Source organism: Neltuma alba, unplaced genomic scaffold (assembly GCF_004799145.2).
Source record: "Neltuma alba isolate B1F8T4 unplaced genomic scaffold, ASM479914v2 tig00011326_pilon, whole genome shotgun sequence".
NCBI classification, from domain to species: Eukaryota; Viridiplantae; Streptophyta; class Magnoliopsida; order Fabales; family Fabaceae; genus Neltuma; species Neltuma alba.
The window spans coordinates 255,851-281,186 of record NW_021636032.1 but is presented as its reverse complement, the minus strand read 5'-3'; the positions used below and the strand labels follow the sequence as shown (position 1 = coordinate 281,186).

Sequence of the window (25,336 nt, the reverse complement as noted above, 5' to 3'; positions counted from 1 at the left end):
AAAAAAATTGGGGAAAAAACAAGCCTGTCCCTCCATAGATGTACACAAGTTTATGTGGATTTTATATTTTATATATGTTGATGATATTGTATTTATTAATCCAGTGATACTGCTGAAGAAAGTGATGTTATTCAATAAGTGGCTTGTAATAAATTAAAACCGTAGCTGGTTTGCGCCTTGAATTTTGACATGAATGACTTTTGACAAATTTTTATAGAAGAGAGGGAAATGAATAAACTACGTGTAAATCAGACCAGATACGCAATACTGTGACGCAATGATAAAAATAACTCATGTCAAATTTGACAAGATTAATTAAAACAGACAAGTAATTGATTGAACAGATCGAGCCTATAGACATAGATATTATCAAAACACGCGTATATGTCTTGATGGTTATAAAGTTAATTAATGTGATCTGCATATGTATCTTCAGTGAATTAAATTCATCGAATTTCTCAAAAGAAAAGACGTTGGAAACATATATAGATTTTATGCCATAGGAGGTGGGATCTGGTGACGGTGGCCCACGCCTACAGAGTGTGGGAGATGAACAAAGAACATTTTGGGGAGATGAAGATGAGGCCAAGGTTGCTGTCTGTGTGTCGATCCCCATCTTACATAAAGAGCCAAATTCCCCAACATCATTCACCTTCAAAATATATTTTATAAATTGACTTCTCCTTCCTGAGACAAGGAGCCACATCAAGTTGCAAACACAGACGCTTAACGATCATATACTACTTGACCCTTTCTTCAGGCAACTGCTCTTCCCAACCGTCAACGGCAAGTTATCCCAATAACAGTATTACCGGCCACATTCAGAAAAAATCTTAAGCTCAAACATAATGTAAACATGTTTACGTACACATGAAGAAAAATTATTTAAAAAAAAAAACTTTTTCCAGTAACTTCCACCCTTCTCCTCTTACGGCCCCAACCCCCCCTTTCTTTTTTGGTTCACCGACAATAAAGACCAAGAGAATTGAACGCAAAAGGTGGGATTTGAACATTCAACCCAATATACACTAATTCTTGATATACACCCACATATACTATCTCCAGTTCTTAATATAAGATCTCGTTTGATTTTTATTTTGGTTCTAAATATAAAATATCAATCCATTTTATCTCTCATACTTTTATTTTTTTTTCAAGATAATTCTTCTAATAATCAATACACTTTATTAGCAAGAATATTTTGAGAAAGATAACATATATTTATTACAAATAACTCACTTAATTTATTTTCTTAATCTTCTCAAATTAGTCAATAATTACGACTAGAGGTAGTTTATATAAACTCATATCAGCTTGAAATTAGCAAATGAAGGAGGAGGAAAAGCTAATAGACACTCGTAAAAGACACTACAAAATAAAATTTGATTTAAAGACGATGTCAGGCAAATACGATGATAACATGTTGGTGACAATTTTTTACCCTTTTTCTTTTCCTTTAATATACTGCTTAATCTTTTTGCTGTCTGCCCACAGTGTGAAAAGACAAAAGAATATGCTCCGCATATTGTTGTTTTTTTCCCCCCCTTTTATGTTTTGCAAGACTTGAGCTAAAAAGGAACAAGAACATGCATGATGAGAGTGACGCAAATACATAAACTAATTAAAAGACTTGTATTAACTTAGCAGTATATACAGTGACAAGAGATTAATCCTCTTCTAATAATAACACATACAACTTGAGACACTACTTGATCATACTCGACTACCGTCAAATTACACTCCAAAAACAGAAAGGAAAAAAAACAACACAGCAAGAGAAAATTAAAGTTGAAGACCCATCACTACACAAATACTGATCCAACCATCTCGCCTTCCTCACTCCTTCATCGTATCAGTTGTTGCCTCCTTCGCCTCTCACCAACCACCTCAAACATGCATAGATTCAACTAATTACGAATAAACATATAATTATATTAGATACGCCTTTCCGTCGTATCCATATTTATAATATGCTCATTCGTAATTATTTCAATCTGTAATTTCTTAATCATATTTTTCTGCCACGTTACGCTCTTATAATTCTCCTTCCCTTTTTTTTTTTATTAATTTTTCTTCCTTTCTGCCCTTAGCTCGGATGATGTTTTAATTTTAAGGATGGCTTAGCCTGACCCACCACGCCTAGGGCACACTTTGACCATGAGAGGATTGGCCATTTCACTTGATAGCCTCAGCACTTCTGATAAATCCACCTCAGCCTCTTCTGACGGCAGCCATTGAAACTCATGCAAAAGCGAAGCCACCCAGAAGGTCACTGTGGCGAAGCCCAAAGACTTTCCCGGGCACATTCTTCTGCCTGACCCGAATGGTGCCAGCCTGAGATCCGAACCGAATATTGAGAACTCTCCCTCCTCTTCGCCGGAAACGAACCTCTCCGGCATAAATTTCAGCGGGTCCATCCACACATCTGGGTCCCGTGCTATGGCCCACATGTTCACCATGGCCGTGGTCCCCCTGGGCACATGATACCCATCAATGGTCGTATCGTTGATGGCTAAGCGAGCCCACGAGAGCAGTGGGCCGGGCGGGTGCAGCCTCAACACCTCCTTCACCACCGCCGGCAAGTAGACCATGGTCTCCACGTCAGCCTTGGTGACGGCGCGTGACTTCCCCACCACTTGATCAAGCTCCGCTTGAACCTTTGACTGCACGTCGGGATGAAGCACCATCCTTGCTAATATCCACTCAATCAGAATCGCCACCGTGTCAGTGCCCCTGAATATCATTTCCTGCGAAAAAGTTCTCCATCCATTTAGCTGCACTTCCTATTGGAAATATATATATATATTTTGCAAAATAAATAATTTTGAAGAAGCAACTTATTTATGTTTACCCAGAGTACGGCGATCATGTCGGAGTCGGATAGTTGATCGGGTCCGTGGAGGGAGAGCAAGACGTCAACAAAATCCCGGTTGGTTCGGTCCTTTTCGGCTCGATGGTCGGCTAAGATTTTACCAACGAACCGGTTCACTTTGGGGACCAGCGTGGAGCACCTGAACCGTATTCGCTGAGCATCCAAATCCGAAAGCCAAGGGAGATGGTCCCCCCAGTTAAGGGTGCCCAACAACTCGTAGCCTTCTTCCACTAAGCCGCTTAGTTCCTCCATTTCCCAGTTTGACTCGTCCACTCTATAACACTTCCCAAACACGGAGCTCATCATGTGGCTCAGAGACGCCTTCTTCAGAACATGCCGAACCGGAAAGCCTTTATAATTAGCCTCGTTTCCAAACACCCCCACCATTTGAGCAGCGATTTCTGACCTGCAAGACTCGGACGCTTTTATCTGCTTGGGAGAGAAGAGATGATTCGTGGCGATTCTCCTCAGGGTACGCCAGTAGACTCCGTAAGGAGCAAACCCAATTGCTCTATTGAACATCAAGCTGTAAGCGGATTCCTTGATGGGTCGATCAGCGAAGACGGAGCTGTTGAGGATCTCTTTGGCGACGTTGGGGTGGCACGACACGATGACCCGGGTGTCGCCGAGGCTATAAGCCATGAGGCGCCTGGCTTTGCATGCGAAGGCAGCGGCAGCGATGCGGCGGTGGGCGATTGAAGAGGACATGAGGGTGATGCTGCCAAGGAGAGGGAAGCCTCTGGGACCAGGAATCGCGGGGCTGGTCTTTCGGATCCAGGAGTAGTACTTGCCCCAGGCAGGACCGCCGGGGTGAGACCAGTGGAAGAGGGAGACGACGAGGAAGAGAAGGAGGAGGAGGAAGAGGGTGCAGGGGAGGTTATCGCGGGTGCATTTGGAGGGTAAGAGGAAGAACCAGAGGTTGTCAATGTGAGTGGTCATGTCGGAGACGACGGCGGCGGAGGAGGAGGAAGCTGAGTAAATGAGAAAGAGTGAGAGGTGTGGGTGCTTGAGGTGAGCAAGGCGGAGGGTGGTTATATAGGGGAGGGAGGAGACACAGATAAGATGATGGGAGTTAGGGAATAAGCATTTGGTAATGAATCGTGTTTAGGATTAATATACACGCGAGACATAGATGGACACGGATTATGGGAGAAACAACACCGTATAAATAATGCGCCTATATTAAATATTAATACCTGTATTGAGATTTATTCTATTTTCATTTTTGGATTATTCTGATGTCATATTTTTCCCCTTATTATACAATAATATAAAGGAGATTAAAAATTATATATTGCCAAGTGTTTCAAAACAATACGATAAACAATAATAAAATAATTATGATAAGAATAAAAATTTTAAAAAAAATTGATGAGTGAAATAGGAAGCCTTAGCGAGAGTGAGACAAGAGCTCAGTTGGTCCGTACAAAAAAAAAATATCAACATCATTCAATATTAATACTCTTTCGGTCTTTAATATAGGATCCAAGTTTTAAGTTGGTTTCGGTCCTAAATATAAAACTCATTTCTTATATTTATTAATTTTCTCTAAATTATCCCTATAGATACTCTCTCAACCATAATCAAGTAGAAGAAGGAGAACGAATATTAAGAAAGATGATTATGTTGTTTTAGAAAAAATGTGTCACTTTTCTTATAATTAACTAACTTATCTAACTTTTTTAATTTAATTAAATTAATTAAATAAATCTTATATTAAGGATGAGAAAAGTATAAAATATTAGCTGCTCTAGCGGAACTTTGCCCCGGTCCAGCCCAGATATCAGACTCAGTTTTGCTGGTCATATTTTCTCCACTTTTGCAAATCTTTTCCGCGACCGTACGCATTTCACTTTATATTGTCTTATATTGTTTATATTGTTGTGAACTCAAATGACGTTTGAAAAGCAAATCCTAATTTTAAAAAAAACAAATATATAAAAAAATTTATTTTGATTTACGTAAAAATATTATGTGTAATGTCAAACACCTTTTTAGTGTTTGTTTGGATCACTTATACGTGTACTTTTTTTTTTTGGCAATATGCGTGTGCTTGAATTGTTTAAAAAAAACCATTTTTAAAGAATCATAGCGTTATTAATCATTAATAAATTGCTCTGTATTGTGAAACTCGGCCGTACAGGTAAGTCGGCGCCGAGCGAAGGCGGGTTAGTAATCCGAGTCAATACCGAAATGTACCGGACGGGTACTGAAAATGGTAAGATCCGTTTGAAGAGAGATGCGCCGCCACGGGTGGACGACAAAATCTCAGAGCAGGATGCGGCTCCATGAGGACAAATGGTCGCCACATGTTTGCCTCCCCTCTTGTCCGGGGCAACCTCTTTTACCCGTCTTTTCTTTTTTCCCTTTTTTTTTCCCTGGGCATGAGGAACCTTTTTGACAAGTCATACCCATTTTCTCCCATCAAAAATCATAAAATCCATAATCAAAAATTAGAATATCTTTAATACAAGACTTTATTTAATTTTTATTTTGATCTCATATCTAAGACTCCAATCTACTTTATCTCTTATATTTATGTATTTTTCTCAAAATAGTTTTTATAATAATGATAGTTCTAACCAAAATAAGATATAATCTAATGTTATATATACGTATTTTAAAAAAATCACATCACATTTATTAATTTATTTAAATTTTTATAAATTTGATAAACAAAATAAATTGAGATTTTACATTTAAGTTCAAATTTAATTCCTAATTAGTATTACATTAAACAGCAGGGTTTGTATTAAAATTCTTCTTAGCGAACTTAGCGGTTGTCTCCACCCTCCCTCCTGCAATGTTTCAAGAAGAAAAAAAAAAACACACTCCCTTCAGTCTCAATCATAAGCGAATAACGTTAAAGAAAATGTTTCACGGCTCATAAAAAAGTTAACAATTCTTAATTATGTTTGAAGTTGATTTTATTTCCTCATCTCTTCCAATTTTGGATGAGGGGCATAATCACAAACATGTGTTAATTGCACTTAAGATTGAGCAGGTCTCTTTCTTATAATTAAAATACTCTTCCGGTGCTAAATATAAGACCCTTATACTAGTATGTATAAGGGTCTTATATTTAGAATCAGAGTATAAGCTTAATGCATGTTTACTCCACGTGCATTAACATATCTGATTTTGTTTATTTTTTGGTTATGAATTCCTACCGTCTTATACATTAATATCGGTCTTGTACACGTTAGACAAACATAATTTCATACAGGCCCACTTTAATACTTACTATCCATAAATAATCACCGAGATTTTTTTTTTCCAACAAATAATCACCGAGATTATTGAGTATATGTTAGCAAAAAATATGTGTTGGTAAAAAAAATCATCAAATATATATGATATTAAATAAAAACAATTATTAGATAGATAAAAACATAAAATAACATTTTTTTGAATTATTGATAAAATTAAAAAAAATGAGATAGATTGGTTTTCACCAATTGGTTTGTTTGAAATATTAATTTTACCTTAAATATAATATTCATTGCTTTGATTTTATTTGAGCAGCAAAGCAACTCTATAAATGACTAAACATCTCGTCTGACTAATGACCTTTACTGAATTCAATTTTAAAAGTATTATTTAGTTATATTGACTAAGTTTCTCAATGTATATGAAGTTGTGTATAGGTCCTTAAAAAAAAATAGTTTTACTCTTAAAGTTTTTGGGTTTTTCTGCCTCGTTTTGGTTAAAGCCCTCCTGTAATTCTGTCGTTGTTTGATTATTTCATAATTTTGTAATTTTTAATTAGCTAGGTCAAATTTTAAACAGAAAGCAGTCTCATAATTAAAAAAATATATTAATTATATTTTTTATCTTTTTATGATTATTGTCGAAATTAAGCTATTAAAATAGAAAGTTTGCAACAGAATTTTTAATATTTTTCGCAAATTTAACACAAAACTCGCTGCAAAAATTTTGTAATTCATTTTGTGCAGGACTTCACAAATCAGTCACAAAAATTTTGCAACAGTCTATTATATTTATGATCAATTATATTTTCTTTAGTTTTTTTATTTCGCAAATTCTGTTTTCTTGTTGCGGATTAGATAAATAAATTACTCTTTCAGTTCTTAATATAATATCTAATTAATTAATTTGAATAGATTAAATATGTTAGTTAAACTAGTTAATATTTATTTCAAAATACCTAAAGTATCTTTCTCAGTACTTATGCTTTCTCTCATACTTGATTTTTTTAAAATATCAATAATATTAATTTAAAAAAATAATAAATATGTAAAATAGATCTTATATAGAGGATTAATATTAATTCTTCAATTAAGTTATATACTACCTCCGATCCTAATTATAAGACCCAGTTGACTAATTTGAGAAAATTAAGGAAAAAAGTTAAGTTAGTTATTTGTAATAAATAGGTGTTGTCTTTCCTAAAATATCCTTACTAATCAACTATATTGGTTAGAATTACAATTATTAGAAGGACTACATTGGAAAAAATACATAAATATGAGAGACATAGTGGATTGGAGTCTTATATTTAGGACCAAAATAAAAATCAAACAGGATATTATATTAAGAACCGGAGGTAGTATTAAATAGTGGGGGAGTAATTATTTGTTGTTTGGGTTATTACTTGTGAGAACGATGCTCGCTCCCCAGACCGACATTTAAAATATACATGTCAAATTCTTTATTTCAAAAGTTCATTTATTTTACAAAAGCAACAGGAAAAATCTTGAGTAAATATGCGTTTTAGTCCTTTAATATTTGTTTTCAAACAAGTGTTCGGATTTCTAGGAATATAGAACGAATCTTGGCAGAGTCACCTTTATTTTATAACTAAACAAATAATGCCCGCCCAGAAATCGGACATGTGGGTTTACTATATTCATTTTCAATTCAATTTTATAAAATCAGCCTGTGGAATCACACACACGTATGGGGATGATGATGCAGAAGCATCATAAGCGGCCTCAAATGTTTGATTCTGTTCAACTTTGAATTAATACACTTATTCAGTCTTTAATATAATATCTATTTAACTAATTTGATTAGATAAAAAAAATTAGGTAAATTAGTTAATTATAAGAAATATGACGTGTTTTTTTTAAACATTATAATCATATTTCTTAATATCATTTCTCCCTCACCTACTTGATTATCGTTAATGGAGTATTCATAAAGGTAATTTTAAAAAAATTGATAAATATAATAAATATGTCTTATATTTAAGACCAAAATCAACTTAACAATTAAGTCTTATATTAAGGACCGGAGAAGTAGTAGGAAAGTAAGAATTTATTATTCTTGATATTATCATAGCATATTTGGAATAATGATTTGTGCTTTTATGAAAAATTTATTTATTTTTATTTTCCAGTGTTATACAACTTCTCTTTTAGTTTCAAAACAATAAATTTCCACTTGTTTATCATGTTGCCTATAAAATTAGCTTTTATCCAAACTAATATATGCTCCATATATCTATGCATAAAAGGAAGATGATTGACCTTATCAATTGCTTTTGAAAATTATTCATTTTATAAATTCGTATAATAAAAGAACAATACTCTGAAGCAATTAGATACTATCTCTAGTTCTAATTATAACATCTAATTTATAAACTATAAACGAGGTTTTATAATTAGAACCGAAAATAATATGTTTTCGGTAGACTACAGGAGTAGAAAAAATCAGCTGCGTTAATATGCTATACATGAGAGATATCACCGAGGGACATTGATACATGATAATGATATGTCGACTATTGCATTGTGTGTGTGTTTTTTTTTACTGTATATCTTTGATTTTTCATTATTTTTTAAAATAAATCAAATATCAACATATAAAATATGATATAGGGACTCTAGCACAAAAAAATAGGAACAGGCCATTTAGTCATGGATCAGTAATTTTTTTACAGGGTAAGAATTAATAATTGACATAAAACGGAGAAAAAATATTGTTAAATTTGATAAGAAAGTATAATTCTTTAAATAAATAAATATTTAGTTTTATTAATATAAAAAAAGGAAGGTATTCTGGCGGTCTTAATTTTTGGTTAGAAAGTCTTTTTTTAATTCTAAAATATAAATTTAATTCATTTTATCTATTATATTTATTATTTTTTTCAAAACAAATTTATTTAACTTGTGAAATAATATATAATCAATATAATATTATATAAGATATTTTAGAAAATTTGTCACATCTGCTAAAATTAAATGATTTATTTAATTTTTTTATAGCTTATGTCAAGGATCAAAAGAGTAATACTACTTCCGATTCTTAACATAAAGGCTAGATAACTAATTTATAAATACTAATAAAATTAATAAAATTAGTTATTTGTAACAAATATCAATTCTTTTTATATGTAAATCATTTGTAGAAGAAAGATTTGTTCATAAATATTACCTTCGGTCCTATTCATAAGACTTTGTCTGTAGCTATAAACGAGGTCTTATAATTGAGACCAGAGGTAGTACAAGCTACTGATAATTAATAATTTTTTTAATTTAGCTATAAATACGAGAGAAAAAACAAATATTCTTCAAATCTGTAGCTATAAACGAGGTCTTATAATTAGACCAAAGGTAGTACAAGCTACTTATAGGATAATTAATAATTTTTTTAATTTTATCCCTATTAAATACAATAAAGAAAATAGCGAAAGAGAAATTAAACAACATATTTCTTCAATACCCTTTTTTTAATAGGAGCAAATGTGAAAAATTTTATGATTTTTTTTTATAACTCAGAGTATCTTCAAATTATTTTAGACATGAGACTAATATCTGTCGGGCCAAATGCGTTGATGTTAAAATACTTTCAATAAATGTGCTTCTTAGGATTCGAATTTATGTTTTCTTCCTTGCAAGTGGGAGACCACTTATCATATCAATCAACGGTAAAATTTGTATTAATTTATTGCGTTGGAATTACTCTTCGGCAGTGACTCTTAACATACAAAATTAATAAAATTATTCTGGGAAAAATTATGAAGGAAAAATGGCAAATAAAGATCCTCTAATATGTGAAACTACGATATGAGACTCTTAATTTGAAAAATGGCAAATAAAGACTCAGTCCCATGTTGCAAATATGAAATCTTGGTGAAATGTTTGAAATGCCCCTCAGCCAACTGACAAGTTGACTATAGGAAATAACAAGTTCACTTTAGTGAATAACAATTTTAGTAGGCTAAATCACAACTTAGCTGAGGGTATACTAAATGATAAGTTGATTATAGGAAATGACAAATTTATTTTAATGAATGACAACTTCAGTAGACCAGATCACAACTTGACTAAGGGGCATTCAGACATTTCACTAAGATTTCATATTTGCAATATGGGACCAGGTCTTTATTTGTCATTTTCTAAATTGAGGGTTCCAAATCATAATTTCACTTATTGGGACTCTTTATTTGCTATTTTTCCAATTATAAATTTAAAAAATAAAAGGGTTAATATAATATTTAGTCTCTCATATTGGTTTTAGTCCCTCAAATTTCAAACCATAGGTTTTGGTCCTTTTAGGGGTAAAATTGTCTAAGATTTTAATAGGTTACAGGGACCAATGTTTTAAATAAAAAGAAATTTAAGGAACCAAAATCTATGATTTAAAACTTGAGGGACAAAAAACAAAATGAAGGCAAATTTGAAGGACTAAAGTTTGTATTAACCCAAAATAAAATAAATTAAAATTTATATTTTAAAATTAAGTTTAGTTTCAATTATTTTTTATACTACCTAAGTTTAGTTTCAATTATTTTTTATACTACCTTCGATCCTAATTATAAGATCCAGTTGATTAATTTGAGGAGATTAAGGAAAGAAGTTAAGTTAGTTATTTGTAATAAATAGGTATTGTTTTTTCTAAAATATCCTTACTAATCAACTATATTAGCTAGAACTATAATTAGTAGAAAGACTATCTTGAGAAAAAATATATAAATATGAGAGATAAAGTAGATTATGACCTTATATTTAAGACCAAAATAAAAATCAAACAGAATCTTATATTAAAGATAAGAGGTGGTATTAGCGAGGAAGGTAGTAAACAGCAGTGAACAAGTAATTTTGGACGAGGGAGGGTGGGACGAGCGCGTGGGGGATATGGGTGCTAGAAAGACAAATAAACGTGGGAGAAGTAAATTTCAGGGTGGGTTGTCTGACACGTGGGAAGAGTTGGCGCGACCTTGTCTGAATCACACAGTGAGAAGAAGAGGGCGAGGCCCATGCACTTTATGGCACTCCTTCAACTCCTTGCTTTTTGATTGAATAATATTCAATGCTCCCTATCCCTATTGTTATTACCGTGTACCCTTCTGCCTCCTCCCTCCACGTGTCCCTCCTGACTGTGACTACTCCGGCTACCCCAAGCGTGTAGTAATTACTCCTAATAGTACTTGCCTCATCTTGTTCCCAGGGCTATCCTGTCTTTTCACCCCCGGACCACCCCACATGGGTCTCCGATACCGTGTTACGGTCTCACCATAACGTGTCGATCATGCGGGACCCACTCCGCCCTCGTCCGTACCGGCCTCCTGGCCTTCTATTCCTCGCTCCCCGTCCGTTGATCTGTTTCCCAGCCGCTCCCGAACCTGCAAATGTCCCTCGCCACCGTACGGTCCTTAAGACCGTCGCATCTTTTTAGATTGACACGAGGGGTACCCCCAACATGCTCATCGCTCCTGAACATTCATGTATCTATTTGGTGGAAAACTTTAATTTTTTTTATTTATATATCATCATTAATATAATTTCATAGATTAATTTTAATAAAAACTACGAAAACCTTATTTAATTTAAGTTGATCATAATTTTAAGACTACGTTTTTCTTTGCTTTTTGTTAACATTGACATCACGTTAAAATGTTTTTGCAAAATTTAAAAAAATAAACAAAAATTGCATGGAGTGCAATGAAATATTTCAATACATAAGTATTTTTTATTTTATTAATGACATAAATTCACTCAAATTTTATATTTTATATTTTTAATGGGTATAACAGGCATGGCATAACCTGTCAGGAAAATGACAAAAAAAGAAACTGTAAATTATTAGATCTTAAATTAGATTTGGTAACAACATTTTATTTAGTATTGACAATATTAAATTTGCAAATAATAACAAATTTTGTTGATATTCCTTATTTGATATTTAGTAATTTTTAGTTTTTTTGGGTCATTTTTTCTAACAAATCATGACTATGCATTAATATTTAATCATATCTGGTCTGGCAAAAAATATTTAATCATATTTGGCGATTTCAAATTTCATTCACTGCCTATGTCTCATTACGTCTTTTTATTTTTATTTTTATTTTTTTTGAGAAAACTCATTACGTCTTGCTGCTACATTATATAAGGTCGTTGCAAGTTGGCTGTTGGCGTCCTCGCTTATACTACCTCCGGTCCTAATTATAAGAGCCAGTTGACTAATTTGAAGAAATTAAGGAAGTAAGTTGAGTTAGTTATTTGTCCTAAATAGGTGTTGTTTTTTCTAAAATATCCTTGCTAATCAAGTGTATTGATTAGAATCATAATTATTAGAAGGACCATCTTGGAAAAAATTGAGTAAATATGAAAGACAAAATGGATTGGGGTCTTATATTTAGGACCAAAATAAAAGTCAAACAGGGTCTTATATTAAGGACCAGAGGTAGTATTTAGTTATTTGTGCTAATTATTTGAAATAAGAAAACTAAAAATAGTTGGCAAAAAAAGAAATAAGAAAACTAGAAATAATAAAAATAAGTAGAGATCAAATATTTAACATCGGCCATTTTGGTAGCAGGTAAATATGGACGCCTAATAAAAAAATAAGAAATACAAAAATATTTAAATATGTTTTTGAAAAATAAATAAATTTAGAACCGACATTTGCATAATGTTTGACTAATGAAAATTATTGGAATAAGGCGACAAAAAATAAAATTATCAGGTTCTCTAATCTCTATGTTGCTGAATTATTGATTAGTTAAAATATAACTTTTTTTTTCCTTTCTTCTTCATAAATAAGTTCTTATGTTTTCTGTGATTATAATCAGTGTTCGTACTGATTTAATGAATTAAAGAGTGCATATATAAAATTTCGCATCTCATTAATATGTTGGACATCGAAGAAAGAAATAATTTAGGATTTGAGCTGCTTGTCTAGTTGTACTATCTTCTTTCTAAATTTATAAAAAAACCATTTTGCAAAAGAAAAATGCTAAACAAATCATTTGATTCGGTTGTTAGATGATCAGTCTTAATCAGATATATATCCGCGGACGCCCAGTGTGAAGGATTATTATTAATTAGCAACTAAGATATGTATGTGGATAGCCTTGCAAATGTCAATAGCAGAGGAAGTGATTGGAATTTAAGTAATTAATTATAATTCGAATAAATTATATAATGCTTTACTCTTTAATTTGCTAAATAATGGCATGCATGTTTCTTCAAAATAATTACTCCTCTGGTCCTTAATATAGAATTTAATTATTGAATTGATTTCAAGACATATTTATCATATTTATCAATTTTTCCTAAATTACTCTTATGGATACTCTTTCAACCATAATCAAATAGAAGAGGGGGATATTAAAAAAGATGATTATAGTATTTTAAAAAAAACATGTCATATTTTTTATAATTAATTAACTTACCTAACTTTTTTAATCTAATCAAATTAGTTAAATAGATCTTATATTAAAGACCGAAAGAATACTATTTTCCTATTTTCTTAAAGGCATCATTCCAATGGAAGTTTCGTTGACATTGCGTCCATTATTGTCCCGAAATTTAGTATTAACAAATCCATCAAAATCCCCAATCACCTTAATTAGGTATATAGTTTAAAGTTCATTAGATATTGTTTGGCCAGAAAATCATTCAATGATGATTGGTTGTTTACTAATAGATGTAGTTTATTTTATTAATTTACCTAACAAATTGAACTTTTTACTTTTCAATGAGCGCTTCTTAAGAATTATGAAAGGTTAATTTCCTAAATATTATCTCCGAGTCTTTAATATAACAACTACTTGACTAATTTAAATAGATTAATAAAATTTGTTAAATGAATTATTTGTAATAAATATGTGTTATTTTTTCTAGAGTACTCTTCCAAATCATATATATAAGCTAGAATTCCTATTTGATGGAACATTTAACATGTGTAACTATTACAATGATTACTTTAAAAAGAAAAATGGATAAATATAAAAAATAAAGTGGATTGAATTTTAATGTTTAGAACTAAATTAAATGTTAAATTAGTTCTTATATTAAAAATGACAAGTAGTAATATTATATTGTAGTTTGTATCTAGCTAGCTTGCTGTCTCACACACTAGACAAGAAACTTTAAAAATTTTATGAGCCTTTTCAATCATGGACAGCAAAATCGAGCTTTAGCATGATCGGAAGGTGGATCTTTTCTTAATTAATCCGAAACGCAAACGTGATGTCCACGCCAAACCCTTTGGGTTTTCAAAATATGTTGACATTAATTAATTCAGGTTTGGACGCGATACAGTAGTATGTTAAAAATATCTCAAAATATTATTCCCTTCAATTGTCGTTACTTGCTTCTAGTTATAACCCGTTACCTACCTAGCTTCTTGGCAACTTTCTCGAGGATCCAGTAATACTAAATTACCAATAATTGATAAACCCAGCTGATAATTATTAATTATAAATTTCTCTTCCACTAACTATATGCCTGGGGGAAAAAAAACATAGAGAAGAACTCCATGGAACATTAAACAGAAAACTCCCCCAAATCTTCGATGTTTGTACTAAATTCCAATTGGGTCCTTATCATCATGACAGTTATTTCAACCACAATATATATATATATATATTCTCTTGTTAACTTTCAGGATCAAGTGTCTTGTGGCAGATCTATTTATATCAGTGAGCATTAAAATGATGAATTAGGTTCTGTGAGATATAAACCACACATACACAGGCCATGCACTATCACGATTTCGCCAATATTTTGTCAGGTCATTGGAAGCCATATATTATTTATTCTGCAAGCTAAGTGAACATTATTCCTTCACATGTTGAAATGACAATGATCAATTTAGAATCCGATTATTAAAATAACGCGAATAGATCCTAAATTGAAACCCAGTGAAAACTCTATGCATGATAATAACCCAATATGCATGCATCACTATCTTCAGAATTCTTTCTCACTATTATCTTCTGCAGATTAATTTATCCGTCATTTTCCTTAGATCAGTTGGGTTAAAATGTACGATCCATAGAATAGAGATATATGAAAGTGGTATTATTTTTTGGATGCTTCCGAAAGTATAAGAGGAATCACACACACACACACCAGCATTACTAGTTGTAATACCAAAGATTTTATAATATAATACAAACAAGTAGTCACTTTTTCCAAAATTCACTCTTAATTTCACCCCATGACAAAGGATGAAACCACCTTCTCACTATAAAAAGGTCTTTGGTGCTATGATGACTCCTAGATCATTGATAAATAATATAATTTGTTCAGATTCTTTTGATCATTGCGAGAAGATCAGAAAGATGTGTGTGTGTGTGTGTGTGGAATTAATCCAATGGCTGTGCAATTGAAATTATATAATTATTATTTCCTATCTCAAATTTACTTTTTGGTAGGATAAATTAATAATATGCTTCTAGCTAGCTGGCTCATTGGTAAAGTATTTTAAATATTTAATTTTTACATAATCATCCGTTCGACTCTCCCTTCATGACTCATCAATTAAACTCCGCGTAATGTAGGAAAATTGTATTTTGTTCATATAAATCACACCACCCTTAGCAAAAAATTTTGCGAAGCACGATAAAAAAAAAGCCTTTCGTGTGTACGATGAAGCCAATTTTCTGTTACCAGTGTTATATTTAGGATGCCAGAGGGAGTAAGGTAACATAGTTGGAAGGACTACTCGCTTACACAAACAAAACACACGGAATAATTAATGTAGGTTGATAGTGAGAGACTGAGAGGCAGGGAATCAAAGCAAAGTTGGGTCCTGTATGTATACTATATATATGTGAATTAAACGTGGCATCAAATCATGCAACTTTCTGGCAGGTGGTGGCTCTGTCCATTAATTAAATGCAACACAACCGATTCGAAGTTACAAAAGTGTGATGAAGAGGAAACTCAATATATGGTCCCTTTAATTAATCTGATTATCTTAATTAACCTTGCAAAATAATTATTCATGTTGAACAAATCAAATGAAAGCCTTAACTAGAGTTTAGTGGGACTTTAATCTGCAGTGCAAAAAGGAACCTAACCCACTTGCCTTTAAACTAACTGACATATCATATGATGATGATTGGATTCGATGCCATTTTGTCAATTCTGACTGGTGTTTTGTGTCTTGGCCATGCCAAGACAAATAACATTTAGATTCTCCACTTTTATCTTTGTTAATTTCTTTTTTAAAAAAAGGATTGGATCTTTGAATGAAGAACATGTTCATCGTATTAGGAACCGTGGTCCTTTCACAAGCTCTTCTTTTTTTTTTTTTTTTTAAAGTGTAATAATCATGGCGTACACATATACAATTAGTGATTTTGGAGTGGTACCTGCTATGCATTCGACCAAATAAAAAGAAAGAAAAATTATTCCTAAGTAATAAGGAAGGCAATAGTGATCTGAGATGCGACATGGGGTCCTACATGCATATAGAACAGATCTGGTTATTCATATGTTCTGATTCTTCCTAAATATCGTGTCATTAGTTCTAAAACATTTCAATCACCATCTATGATCGAATTAAACTTTAACTCCGATCCGCCGTATGTATTGCTGGACATAAATATCTAATTAATTCCGTTTTACTACGTGCTTCGAAAAAGATAAGAATTTTGTTGCCGCTAATTAAAAAGTTAACACAAACTGCTGAATGATATATTAAATCAGAAATCGCGATAAGTAAAACAAACTTTTCAGGGGAAATTGTATTTAATAACATACCTATCCTTTAATACAGCACAAGATGGTCAATACTTTGGCAATTGAATTTTGGAAGAAAGTGAGCATTGAAAACTTTTATATGACAAAATCATTTTTTAAAAAAAAAAAATTGCGACGGTAGGGATATACATGAGCCGCTTCCTCCATTAAGAACTTTAAAAAGGAAACAAGGTGCTTTCTTTAAATTAAAGAAGAACCACCTTTGTATTCTAGAACTTTAACAAGTTCTGGCGCAGGTATGCCACACATATAATTAAATAACAGAAGAAACATTATCTTGAGCTCATATATTCCCTTTTCCTTTCGATAGATTAGATTCTAATTAGGTGCTAATTATTAAGTATAATCAAACCTTTAAATTACATCTCATGCAACTTGCTTAATATTCTCCACCATTTCATAAAAGATCATATATAGGATCCATGTTTTTCACTTTTCTGTTACTGATTGGTGCCAAACAACTCAATTCCAATGTTCATAGAATTTTCCAAATAACACACAGTTGTCTCTTCAGGTTTGTGTGGTGTTATCTAATCAGTTACTTTAGTTATCTGTTTTCTTTTTGATACATCTTTATAGGAAACCACACCATACATGATATGAATTGGCACTTGATATAATGATATTGTAAAAGCACAATTCAGGAATAGATAGATTATTAAGATACGGGTGCTTTATATCACTAATCAGGATAAAAGCAACAACATAAGACTGCCTAGAATATCACAAGTTGGTGGACTGGACTTGGATTCCATGTATGGATTCAAAAGGAATTTGCTGGAGCATTTTTTTTGGCTAAATTTGCTAGAGCACTTTTTTCTTTTGGTGACAAATTTGCCAGAGCACTTGAAACATTGATTTCCTCCCCCTAACTACTTAATTTTCTTCTCAGCCACTTGGTTATATCCTTCGTACACATACATGAAATTCAAATCTTTCCATCTTACGGGTTACGATGTTTATGTAAAAATGGAATATTAGATATGGCAAAAAAAATGCAATGTTAGAGTTATCCTTAGAAATAATTATTTTGTTTTTGTATGGAAGTCATTTTCCACTTTTAAGCGAAACAAAAAGACGCACACTGTACTTACTAATGAAGGAATAATTGAAATTGGACTATATATAGTTAATAAAGGAAATCTTAGGATTGAGTTTAAAATTAAATTAAAGAAAACACCCGGTATGAGCATTGAGTTGCAATTCGTTATTTATCCATCCCATCTGTTTCTTAGGTTAATTCATTATTTCTGTTTGATTATTCCCGTCTCCTATGCCTATCATACAAAAACACTCTTTGCATTGAGTATAGATATTTGTATGCATAATTTTCTTTGAACTTCATAGATATTTACTATATTGAATACAATAAAAATGAATATAGATGAAATTAGTTTCAATGATTTGATAACTTCTTATTATGTTGTTTTTATTTTTAATGGGATTCTCTCCACCAGGCTCTCCTTTTAAATTTGTATCTTGAACATTTTATCTTTTACTACTCCGTCCCTTATTATAAGATCATTTTAACTAAATTGTGTAGTTTAATAAAACAATTAAAATTAGCTAAAAGCAATTAATATGTAGCAAATGTAGTTTTTTTTAAAATATACCTCTATATATAAATGGATAAATGTGAGAGAGTAATAGTGAAATAAATGAAAAAATATAATGTATTAAATACATTAAATTAAAAGTAAAATAGGTAATACTATATTAAATATTCAGACAAACTCAAAAATGATTTTATAAAAGGGATAAACCCATTCAAAAAATTGAATTTTATAATAAGGGATGGAGGGGGTACTTTATAGTATAGCTTCTTTTTATTGAAAAAATTCAATGATTCAAATTTAAAATATATTTAAACTAAAATGTTGTTGCCTTTTGTATTTTAATCATTTAATTATATACTTTTAATAACTATTTATTGATAAAGATATAATGAGTTTTTATGATCCAAGTTTATGTCTTCGTCACAAGTTTGTTCAAATTCATAGGCTTGACAACCTTAATTCAATCACACCAACGACATGCAGTTGAATCCAAGTTAGAGTGGTTAATCAAAGTTGAGAAGACAAAGTACAGAGAGGGAGAGGCGATGTCAAGACAGAAAAAAACATATATTGAGGTTGAACTTGAAAGAGAAGGCGCCTAATAAGCCGCCCTTAAGAATCTTTGAATCTAATTTGAAGTTTCTTGAATGTAATCTCCGTAGATCTAGCCCTTCAAGCAAGAAGCCAAATTTGTCCCCCTCAACATTTAATGCACATTTTCTACACAGATTTTTTTTAAAGAAAAAAAATTAAAAACAAATTCCACACTTTTTTCAAATTTTCGTTAATCATACGGATCATACTTGTGTTTTGCTTAATCATGAGAACTTTCTTTCTATTACTATCACGAATTTTTGTGTATATTTCATCTTTTTGAATGGATAAAAAGTTTTTCATTTTTCAATATTTAATTCGTTATACCAATTGGTTCCCAAAAACTCAATTGAATCCTGAATAAAATTCGAATTGAATCAAGTCAAACCGTAAGTAGATAAAGCTCTTCCAAAGACAAATATCTATCTAATTTATCAGTTCTGAAAATAAAAGACATATCTACTTGTGGTTGAAAGAGAGACAAGATGAGCAGCCAGCACCATTGAATATTAAAAGAGCCAAGTGGGTTTTGTAGTTTTCACCGTGTCATGGCCGCATGAGTCAGTTAGAAAGTAACATCTAATAGGTTGTTCCGAGTTGACAAACTTTGTAGCTAACCTCTGATTAACTTCTCTTGATCAGGATGAGGATAACCAAAGACCAAAGACCAAAGACCAAAGACCGAGTTGAAAGGGCCCTTCATTCTCTGTGTACGAAATACTATCTTCAATTCTTAATAAAAGAGTTAGATAACTAAATTACAAATATTAAGAATGGTAGTTAAATTAGTTATCGTAATAAATGAGTGATGCCTTCCTTAAAATACCCTTATTAATCATATGTATTAGAATAAAAATCATTTAACATGTACAATCATCATAGGGGCTACTTTAAATAAATAAATAAATATAAAAAACAAAACGGATTGGAATATTATATTTATGACCAAATTAAATCCCTAACTAGCTCTTATATTTAGCATTGGAAATAACAGCATTATACATAATTAAGCCATAACAAAAACCTAACTGCTCATAAATTCCGCATAGAACTCTTAATGATACGGCCGCATATATGATATAAGTATTATATATATGTAGGTGTGTGTGTGTGTGTGTCTGAGTGTGTGTTTATATATTCGATAGCGTGAGAATGGTGATGAATAAATAAATATTTTAGAAGTTTGGTATATCCCAGACAGGTGCCTTGTGACTATGAAGCAACTATCATAGGCTCCGCTTGGTTTGGACGAAAAGGATTTCTCTTTCACTGGCTCATTGCATGATAATTGAGGTTTAAACTACTTTATTATATTTTTGCAATCAGCACCCAATAACAACTTTTTTTATATTAATTTTTGTTTAGAGACATACGATATATTTCACATTTACAAGTTAGTTACTAATTTTATTCCCGCTGTATTCTGCATGCCAAACCACCCCCCCCAGGACTCTGAGGTTGACTTGTTTTGGTCCGCAGAACTCCCAAGTTGGAATTGGTCAAAGGTGGGAAGGCATTAGATAACTGGGGCAAATCACATTGTGATGTGGAAGGAGACCAAGTGATTTGACGTGATTAAATATAAAAATTGGCCCCAAATTGGGTTTGGATTTTTAAATACCATATTAAATATGTTACCTTGGATACTCACGAGTCTCGTTTTAGGTAGACAAACACATTCGGTGTCTTTTATATTGTCCTTTGTCTATGGTCAACATCCAATTATGATGAGGCAAAAGGTTTGAATATTAATTGGCACTCACATTTAGAACGCATTCCTTTATTTAATTTTCTATTTGTGGGCATTGATAATGATGGATGAATTCAGCAGCAATTTTATCATTTGTTGCCACAATCATACACTTTAAAATTTTAACCTTCTATGCTTCTCTAAATCATGAGAAAATAAAACATAGTGATACAATAGATGAGAGTATGTGAAACTCGCTTTGATTGTTATTTCACCTCAACATGAATGAAACTTCCAGACTGAAAAAAGTTTTAAATGCATATGAAGTGAGAGGAAGATAGAAGCAAGATGGAGTGAGTGAAATTTTTTTTTAAAAAAAAAAAAAAGTGAGCCTCATAGACCTTATTACTCATGGGTGCTTTTCCCTCAGTACTTTTATGCTCTTTATTTTTTCAAAATTAAGATATAACGTATAAATGTTATATTTTGAAAAGATCTAAATTCGCGAAGAAAGAGTTAATTTAAAAAAGGAGTTGCAGGGCATCTCATATTGGGTTATTAAAAGTCGTATCTTATTGTCTATCACCAAAGCTTACCAAAAAAACAAGACGCTTAAATGTACTTAAATGATAGGCCCAATAGGTATTAGCCCATTACAAACCCAAAATATAACAAAATGTTGTTCAGCTATTCCAACACTCTTTTTCGTTTTTGTTGCCAAAATTGTTTTGGCCCAATAAGTTTTAGCCTTCCGCAAGATCCAGCCTTTCAGGCATCCAATGTAGGTCATCTGAGTCAACTGCAATGAGAAATTATATGGTGAATGAGGAGAGTTCCACACACTCAATGGCGCAGCCCCTCTCCTTTTTTATTTAGTGGCTACAAAAAGAACTTTTGAAGATAAAGATGAATGATAACTTCAAAATTTCTAAACAATAATAGACACCAAAGCTCTAGATAATTCAAAACTCGAAATCTAGATAAAGATAACCCCCAAATCCAAAGTTCCCACTTAGATAGGTTCCTCAATGTCATGTTGCTTTTGCATATTAGGATTTAACAAATTTTTTTTGCAAGAGTGAATCATGAAATTTGAATAACAAATGAGAGGAAAACCTTTCTGTTCTCTATGCTTTTCCATCTAAAACTGTCAAGGAGCATCCTATAATCAGAGGTTATGAACACTTTTGAATGATGCTGTCATGGTTTGACACGATCATTTCATTCTTCAGTTATCTTTGCCTACAAGGATTTAGCCCATCTTAATGTTACATCTAGAAGCTGAGGGATCTAAATTCAAGGACTTTCTGCTACTTTATGAGGTTCAAGGATATCTTACCTGCATTTTATTGAATAATCAAACCCCTGTTTATCTTCATGCCCGCCGGGGGTGATTCGAGTGGCAAGCAAGCTTGAACTTAGTGGTTGAACGACCAAGGTCAAGATTCAGTCTTGGAGGAAAAAAAAAGAAAGGACTTGTAGGGAGGGACAGCTTCAGTCCTAGGGGTGACATTAGTCTCACCAGTCGCATCCCAAGGTTGAGAGAGAAATGTTACTTTTGTGGTTTGTGTCCACACACTTATCATTTTTCTTAATTTTGCCGCACTGGTTACATAAAGTTAAACCATCTTTGAGTGAAACAGACTCATCTTTAGCATCGTCCTGCTGCTTAGGAACCAACAAATGTCAATGTTGTTTTCCTGGTTTGAAATATGTCATATGTATCTGATTTGGATAAAATTTAAGATTATATCTGGTTTTACATGATCTGAAACTACCCGCTTTTCAAAAAGGATCAATACAGTATTGAGGTGCACATAATTCAAAGTTAATTACAAAAAGCACTGCAGAATGTTTAGTACTTAAGATCCAATTCAGTCCCAGATGGTTATACTAGTTATGCCGAATTTTTAATCTCCCTCGCGCGCAACAATTAGTAAAGCATCGAAAAAACTCCTTTTAACATTCCGCCCTTAGTAACCAATCTCTAATCTACGATCCCTCTCGATTAGCTCGCATTATTTTTCAGATTCACTGGATGCACAACAGGAGATTGCAGCTATTTCTGGAATATCAACATCTACCATAGCCGCTTCTGATATCACCAAAAGTCTAAAGATGGAACCCTCTATAATGATCACCTAGCCCCTAATCCCTACAGGTAAACTCATCTGTTATACAGAAGTTTGTTCCCTTTCCCATCCCTCCCCCCGCCCCTCCCCCCAAATACATCTTCCTCTAGAATTTTTCAGATACCCTGTCTCACTCAGGACCAGAAGTCCCACCACTGGTAACCGACAGCAGACTGGTCTAAGAGTTCATCAGAATCAAAAGTACGCCAATGTTCTGCTGAAGTCAGGGAATCATCTGCTTGCTCCACAAAATTCAGAAGAGTAGGCTCATCTTCAAGGCCAAAGTATTCGGCTTTTATACTGCTGTCATCATCTGAGAGAACACCTAGCACGTTCTCTGATCGCTCCATTGTTGAGCTTGGATTTTCCTCAGGTTTCACTCTAACGGTGTCTCCATTTTCTGATACACTGTCCATACTGTTTGCCGGTTTGACTTGTGTACGGCCCTGAGCTTGGTCGTTTGGCCTCTGTATTAGATCATTCAGCTTCTGCAACTGTTTTGACATTGAATGAAACTAGAGTCATTAACCTCTAAAATGAAAAGGGTAGATTTCTATAAATGTCCCCGCTTCCAGAGCAAGGAGGAAAATTGAATTGTAAAATCTGTGTACCTGAATTAGCAATGCCTCCTTCTCCTTCTTCAGAGCTTCGAACCTTGAAGCCAAGCTGGTATAATTAGCTCTGAGTATGCTGTAGTCTCTTTCAATCTGCTTGGACTTCCATCTTGCCCTCTTGTTCTGGAACCAAATAGCAACCTGCCTCGGCTGCAACCCAAGCTCCCTTGCCAGCTGCACTTTCTTCCTCGGCTCAAGCCTGGACTCTGTCTCGAACATGGATTCCAGTGATCTGATCTGGTCATCACTGAACCTTCTCTGGATTTTGTTGCCCTTCCTCTTCCTCGTGACTCCTCCTCCTGACGGAGCTGTGCTGCTATACGCCTCTGCTTCTGCAACTTCTGGGAAATGAGAATATTCCATAGCATGCTGATCTAACATATTGCGGGGGGATTCACGGTGGCTTCTTGCTGGTTGTTTAAAGAAGTCGGATCTGAGGATAGGGGATAAGGAATGTTTTTGGGAGTGCGTGCCATATGATGTGCATGTATTTATTAGCTCTCAAGTATGGGAGCTCCTACCATGGGTGGTGTTTGGGGGTGAGACACAAGTCTTCAATTTCTGCTTTATATCCAAAAACCAAACGAAGTCCTATTCAACCTATCAAGTTTCTCCACCTGTGCCTCACGAGCATCACTCCTCTTTTTCTTCCTCTGAATGAGCCAGCTTGTTTTTGTTCGGCTTGGTTTGAGTGGCCAGCTTACTTGGGATTATAGTTTCTTAAACGACGATTACTGCGCGATCATATTATATTGCAGCAACTGGACGTAATGATTTGTTTTATTTAATGACACGTTTTTAAGGGTTTATGAAATAAAAGGACTGAACATTTAAATATTGGCTGGGACTTCATCAGTGATGTCATGGTATTTAGCTTGAGGGTCATGGCCCTAATTAGTTATTGGCTCCATGAATCACGTTCTTCACCCAATTGTCTAGTTACATTAGCCTTGCAATGATTACAAGTTATTTATAAATCTCCTCAGTTCATTCGAGTTTCATCTTTTTTATTTGCCTGAAGCAACCTCATTTCGCATGATGCATGTTCTTACTTTTAATTAATTTCCTTCCTTCCTTTCTTACTTTTTTTTTTTTTCCTTTTCACAACTCTAACTAGGAGTATTTAGCAAAGGTAAAAAGTGCTTTTTAAAAGTACTTTTTAATAAGTTGAGATAAATTCTTTTAAATATTTATTTCGTATACCGTAAAAATACTTTTAAAAGTATAGTTTTGATTCCATATAAATATATTTTTGGTCTTAAAAGATCAAAACAAATTGAATTTTAGTTTTAGTCTTGAGAAGGCATCTGGGAGGGTGAATTTAAGAATGGAAAACTGAACAAAAGCCAAAACGAGGGATGAAGCCGAAGCTGGTGGCTCAAGAAGAAGACAGAGAATGGAGTGGTGAGTCATGGTGGGGATTAGGTGGAGTCCTTGTCAACCTCGCGACCATTTTTTAAGTAAGAAATTCCCATTCCTTATCATTAAAAAAAAAAAAAACACATATTCAGCCAACGAGATAAGTTGCCCTGAGACACAAATCTGTCACCTGTCACATGTCACCCAATACGGTGTTGCCACCTGCACGCGGTCAAAACATAGTATCTTCTTACGTCGTCTCTTCCTTTGGAGTTTTGGGTTTTCCTCTCATGACGTGGCGCGAATCCGATGGCGGTACTCACAGAGCAGATCACATCTCCCCAACATGTGTCGGGCTCGGAACGTGATATCGTAATTTGTTTGGGATTCTGATTTGTGGGACAAGTATGTCTCACAGGTGTCCGTCTTAGTGGGCTCTACCTGCTTGACACGTAACTCCCTTCCCTTTGTCTTTTCCCCAAGTCTCCAACTTTTAGAAATGCGAAATTTTAAATTATTTATATTAGCTTTTTGAAAAAATATGTAAACAATTGT

At 33.2% G+C, this 25,336-nt stretch overlaps 2 protein-coding genes across 2 annotated transcripts; both read right to left on the bottom strand.

Annotated features, from left to right (window-relative positions):
• Positions 1 to 1,609: 1,609 nt before the first annotated feature.
• Positions 1,610 to 3,951, bottom strand: LOC114711998 (cytochrome P450 78A3). Its single transcript, XM_028896447.1, has 2 exons — positions 2,852 to 3,951; positions 1,610 to 2,747 (listed from the first exon to the last, which is right to left on the bottom strand). Exons 1-2 carry the CDS (start codon positions 3,809 to 3,811, stop codon positions 2,121 to 2,123), a joined length of 1,587 nt encoding a protein of 528 aa, XP_028752280.1. The 5' UTR covers positions 3,812 to 3,951; the 3' UTR covers positions 1,610 to 2,120.
• Positions 3,952 to 22,463: 18,512 nt separating this feature from the next.
• On the bottom strand, positions 22,464 to 23,964 carry LOC114712009 (homeobox-leucine zipper protein ATHB-7). The gene is made up of 2 exons (XM_028896457.1): positions 23,420 to 23,964; positions 22,464 to 23,302 (listed from the first exon to the last, which is right to left on the bottom strand). The coding sequence occupies exons 1-2, from the start codon at positions 23,801 to 23,803 to the stop codon at positions 22,943 to 22,945; spliced, it is 744 nt and encodes a 247-aa protein (XP_028752290.1). The 5' UTR covers positions 23,804 to 23,964; the 3' UTR covers positions 22,464 to 22,942.
• Positions 23,965 to 25,336: the final 1,372 nt, after the last annotated feature.